This window comes from Anopheles coustani, chromosome 2, assembly GCF_943734705.1.
Source record: "Anopheles coustani chromosome 2, idAnoCousDA_361_x.2, whole genome shotgun sequence".
NCBI classification, from domain to species: Eukaryota; Metazoa; Arthropoda; class Insecta; order Diptera; family Culicidae; genus Anopheles; species Anopheles coustani.
In genome coordinates, this window is record NC_071289.1 from 65863743 (window position 1) to 65869742 (window position 6000).

At 43.3% G+C, this 6000-nt stretch overlaps 1 protein-coding gene across 1 annotated transcript in view; it reads right to left on the minus strand.

Annotated features, from left to right (window-relative positions):
- The window catches only part of LOC131264856 (cell adhesion molecule Dscam2), a 39960-nt gene extending 36100 nt beyond the window's left edge, over nt 1-3860 (minus strand). The window contains exon 1 of the mRNA XM_058267123.1: nt 3542-3860. Within this exon, the coding sequence (XP_058123106.1) occupies nt 3542-3821 (280 nt within the window). The 5' untranslated portion in view covers nt 3822-3860. The remainder of the gene's footprint in view (nt 1-3541) is intronic.
- Nucleotides 3861-6000: the final 2140 nt, after the last annotated feature.

Genomic DNA, 6000 nt, shown 5'->3' on the forward strand with positions numbered 1-6000 from the left:
ATGCTTTTGGTATACAATTTCGCTTGCCGGCGGTACCTGTCTGACCTCGGGACGCGCTGCATCAAACTAAGACACAGGTTGCAGATGAAAAGGGCTAGATCTCTGTGTTTGTGGACATTTAGTGGATGGGGAGGGATGTGAAAAGAGTGGGCAAAAATGTTGCAAAAGAAAGCCCGCCCGTGAGGTGAATTTACGCGGAGGCAAACTCCCGAGTAATTAAGCGTCGGTCGCACGGCAGCCTTTCGTCTCGGTTGGACACCACGCATAATGGCCCGGGCCGTGTCCCATCGGATCACTGTGGGGGAGGGAGGGGGTTGGGGGTGCGGGTTTTGGTGGAGTTTCAGACCGACTTCGAAGTAATTAGCGAGCGTACGAAGCACTAGCTGCGACGACGGCCGGCTAGCTCTTATCCACCCGGTCTTTGTCGACATGATTTCACCTTAAGCTTGGATGTAAACGAACTTTTTGCCAAAACACACACACAGACACACAAAACGGGCGGGAAACGAGCAAAGCCAAAAATGCCGTACCGAGAATCGGAGGGCCGACAGCAAGGCGAACCAAAGGAAAGAAAAAAGAAATGCGTAAGCAATGTCCGCTCCCGGTTCCCGCAACGCGCCCCGCGGGAACTCGCCCGGGGAGTGCAATCACCTTGGCAAAACAAATTCGTTCGCTTTGCGGACGGGACCGGAACCGGGTCCACCCATCCGTTCCGACGCCCGACCGGTGTTGGTTCATTAGAGGACTTCTCGACGTGTTTCCGACCGGTTGGGTTTTGCCATCGGTTTCAGCCATTTTTTTTGCCATTTCGTTTCCATCCGCTTCGTTGCCTGTCCCCCGCGCCACCCATTGCCGGTTGTCCGGATGCCGCTGGCAAATGGCGCAGGGTTTCAGCTTTTATATTATTTTTTTCGCGGTGTTTTTCCCACCCAACGAGAGTTAGTTTTTCGTTTTTTTCCCTGATTTTTATTTATTTCACTCTCTGCCCGTTCCGGTGGGATGGGCTGGCCGTGGTTTTCGACTCCATTGTGCCAAAGATATGCAACTTTTTCATCTCGCTTCGTTTGCCGGTTTTAATTACAAACACTCCAACAGGATCGTCCGCGTGTTCAACATGGACCGAGCTCGTTAGAATGTTGCGCCGGTGCAATAGTTTAAAAAATAATTCCCAGACCAGTTTGTTTCGTAAATACTAGAGGTGGATCATGTGAAGGGTTTGATGGAGGAGGGTATGGAAATTGAATTAGGCGTTGTTGTTCAGCAAAGCGCATTATTCTTTCAAAGCTTAAGACATGACTTTTCGTTTGTTGCTGATCCTACCGTAAGGTGTGTTGGAAAACAAATAGGTATGCAAATTTGTTTATTTTTAAACTGCGCTCAACATGTTCCAGAAGTATCTAACCCCATTTGTCAAGACTTTTGATAACCCGATTGATATTGAATAAATTTAAAGCTAATCTTTCCTGAATGTCACAATTGTGGAATGGTCAAGTATGATTATTAATTCAAGGCAGTAAATTTAAATGTTTTCAGATTCTTTTTTGAGGCTCCTGAGTTAAACGATTAAAAAAAATGCCCACACAAAGTTAATCTATTTCGCGTTATTTCCTTTTGCATCGTTTCTTCATACAGTGGATGCTTGGGAAATTCAATTACTCCGAGCCGTTTCATTCTGATGGTTCGACTCTTTCAAAGTTGCACGGATTAAAGCAAGTGAAACAGTCCACACAACGGGGGGTAGCAAATGTGAAGGTGTACAGGGGCAAGCCTGCTTCGACTTTATTTTCCTTTGACGGTGGGACCATTTTTCACCGCTCTTAATCCGTTCACCAGCCAACCATTTCATCAATTTACTCCGTCCCGATTCATTATCCAATTATGCAAAATTCCTTGCCGTGTGCAGAAAATTGTTGGCCGGTTCACTAGGAACGAACATCGGCGATGGTTTCTGTGCTTTCCAAAGCCTCGTGTGGTCCGTTTTATTACATGAGCCACGGAGCGCACTCATGGCGCAAAGTGTGAGTGTGGATGCTGACAACATTTGAGTACGGGAATATTTTGCCACGGCTATGAATATGCTTCCCAGTGGGCGCAGCGGCATATGTTCTGCAATTTTTGCCGTGAATCACAAGCTATCGGAAGGAGAACGGCTAGAAAATGTCTAGTTTTGTTCATGTTTGCATGGTCCAATGTGTTGAAAACAGGAACACATACAAGAAGTGACCAGTTTTTTTGTTTCGTTCTCTTTGTATGCTAAAACCAACGATTTCGGTATATCTTTTGCTATTTTGCTTAAAATAATCTTATTTAGCAGGCATAACTTAACAAAGCTACTTGACTGTAAAAGGAACTATCTAATTTAACTGTAAAAGTTTGAATGCTTGTTACGTTGGTAATCTCATTTCGAATGTCGATTGTCGAAAGTCGCATGTGTTCCATTTTTTAAATTAAAGATATGGTGCTCATTCATGAAAACTATCGATTACCTTTCATTAGAAAACCTATATTATTTTCTAAAAATACTCGATCTTATCTTGGCGCCCTGCCCAAAAACTACTCATAACGTTCACGAACTCTTTTAAAATTAATTGTTCCGTTAGTTTCGGTGAGTTTTTCCCATATAAATGCTTATGACCATCGAACACCATTGATAAATTGAGACAACACTACTCACTCGCGATGCTTAAACATCTGTACCTTGGCCGGGCCATGGTTCGAGATGGGCAACCATCGTTGGCCTCACGTTTGTGTCAAGTCACGCTATCCGTCACCACGAGGCGCACTTTGAAATTCTTCTATGGGAATTGGGATGAGAAAACTTTTCACGATGCCATGGCACGAACGCACGGTGGTTTAAGTGAGTGGATTTATGCCAACATAATTAAACTGCAACCAACCATTTCTAAGCTCATAAAAAGCATACCTTATGTTTAATTAATTGTATGAAGTAAATGATTTAATTATTTAAGGCCTAGATCGACACTTTCTTATTTATTTTAGAAGCATGGTTGGTGGCCTGACTACCCTTCGATTATTATTCTAATTTTAATCCCATTGTTGGGAAAATTTTCCGGTGCTTGGTCCACTGTGAAAAACACTCCCTGTATCGCTGGGAAAAAGAGACCGGTCGGCAAGGATCTCTGCCAGCCGTGACGAACGACAGACGAAACAACAAACACAAACAATGGTGTATTGCTGCGTGTCAGGAAAAAGACCGCGAAAAGCGAACCCCCTTCCCCCCAGGAGAGGGGTTCATGGGCGTACCGTAGTTCGTGCCTCGGTTGAAGTTCGAGTTGGCCGGGGTCGAAAGGAAATGTGTCGGAAAAGATTCGAAGATTAAGAGAGTAAAAATTCCGGAATTAATTCCAATCACGTAGCACGAGATTTTCTCGTTTATAATGTGATTGAGAGCGTGTTCGAGCGGAACCGGAAAAGTTGCCGTCTCCCTTCTCTTGGTTCTCGTTGCCTCCTTCCGCTGTCCTGGCCGGTGTGAAGTGTTCGTCTGTTGTACTATTGGGCGGAAATTGAATGGGAAACCTACCTGCCCGGACCTGCACGTCCCGCGAGATCACCCGCCCGACGGTGTTCGACGCCACGCATCGATAGATTGTACTGTGGATGTCCTGCCGGTAGGCGGCGGCAGGGAAGGGCAGCAACACCAGCGTCCCGTTGCGCAGGACCCGCCGGACGCCGCCGACGTCGCCGACGGACGTCCCGTCCACCGACAGCCAGTCGATCGAGGGTTGCGGACTGCCGGAGGCGGAACAGTCCAGCCAGCCGCCGGAGGAGTTGGAGAACTCGAGCCGTGACGGTGGTTCCATCACGAACGACGGTCCCCGGAGGTGCGAATCGAATGCCACCGACAGTTCTGTGGAGGAAAAGTGGAGAAGGTAGGAAAATAGAGTTAGAGTTGAGCATAAAATATCATTAGTGTTGTACGGACGCGAAACGAAGCTTGAGTTAGATATTGAAAGTCAAAATTGGCTTCCTTTGGTAGGAACGTTGTGCAAAAAACCAGGCCCTCATTTTGCATTGAACGCTTGGACAGATTTTGTGCCTGGGTTTGGTTCTGTAAATAAGTCTAATCGGTAAAACTAATTAAAAGTCAACAATCACGGCCCAGCCGGAAGTTTCGCACCCGGAGACGATAATTAAGTTTTGTTTATTCGCTCGAATCTTGCCGTCAAGAAACCGTCTCGTACACTGCTCGTAGCGGTAGACAAAAGACACTCGGCGGCAAACCGACGTTGCAAATCGGGTGGTTTGTTGTCAATATTGTCGTATCGTACGCGAATCGGTTCTCAATTCTGCGAATTCCAACGACAACATTCCACCCTCGAGCTGTGTTGAGCTACAATAACAAAGCCTTCCCGGGTTGGCCAAGAAAGAGATGATATAAACAAAGTGGAGTGAGTATGACGAGAGAGAGCGAGAGAAAGGAATGAAGAGTGAAAGCGAACGAAAGAGAAAAAAACCGATGGAACCGTTACTGCCTACGGCACGCAAGTGTACATACTGAACCTCAAATTGATGAATGTTAACCGCCTGTTAATTCAATACCGAACCGACGTGGTTGTCGGCAAATATTGGTATACTTGGCTTCGGGTGGATTATTAGGGTTGCATAATAATGTATGCGATTGTCGTTAGAGCAAGACGTTAAAGTTCTTGCACACATTGCCAATGTTGGCGCCAACTTTCACTGCCAATATGCAGATTCTATGGTATCGCCATCTGTCGGAAAAAATTGCAACCAAATCTTGCTCAACCAAAAAATTTTGGTTGCAACCTCGCCAATGTTTGACAATTCAATATTACCTAGTACAGAAATGGTAAACAAACCAGTATACCAAGCGTAAACAACCATTCGCATTCAAACACAACTGGTGTTGTTTATTTTTAATGTAAAAACGAGTATAGAATGAAATTTAAAACAATGTTGTCGTCGCCAACTTGTCGACAACTTGCGCTGATACTTCACACATGAGCAATGCCAAGGTAAGCTATTCTGACAGAAAAACAGAGGTTGTCAAGTATTGCTTTGGTATTACCTTGGCAGGCATTGCTCAGGTGTGCAAGAGTTTTTAGCATGTGGGATGTTGGATGTGGGGAGCCTGACATGGAAGTTGTTTCTTCCAATTTTAGAAGTCTCTTGCGTTTACAAAACTTGCCTAAAGTGCTTGGCAAAAATTAAAGTGTTCTTAGCTGGTTAAAAACTATGTTAAAGAAGGTATTATGAATGAAATTATTGATACACAATCACAAAACACCATGCGTCTCCATTGAACTGATGATGGTCAATATTTTGTGGTTAAGATGGTTTTTTTTATGTTTGTTGGCAAAGATAATTTGTAGTATTAATATTAAAACTCATAAGGACTGCTTTGAATGCACTTTTTTTCAAAATTCCTTATAGTGTATTCCTAGGTCAGTTTACATCGAGCTTTTAAATCCATTTGGAAGAGATTGTTCAGATAAATACTATTTCTTGAATATGTTTATTTCTCACGATTCTCGTTTGCTTTAACCTTAAACTAGTAAACGAATAATAATCAAGCATTATTATTGTTTAAATGATCAAATTTGACTACAGACAAACTGTTTTGTAATACGAGAAACAGAACTGTACTTAAAAATTCCATTAAATGTTTACTTTGTTTCATCGAAAAACAAAAACCAAAGCTGTTTATGAAACTGAATATAGGAACTATAACCACTGGTTACTGCTTTTTGAAGTCCACGAAGCAGATTCCATAAACGAAGCAGATTCAAACAAAATAGACGATTTAGTTATTTAATGTAAACCACCAGGCGCCTCCATGTCCGAATCGATTAGTTAATATTAAAACTAATTTGTTTGGAAAGCCAGCGCTAAGGGTTGTATAACTTTTCAAGTAATGCAAATTTTATACTAATGAACATTACATGGGTTATAATGTTGATCGATTATAACTTCTTTTTCATTTAGGGACATTATTATGTAAAATAAATTTTCATAAGA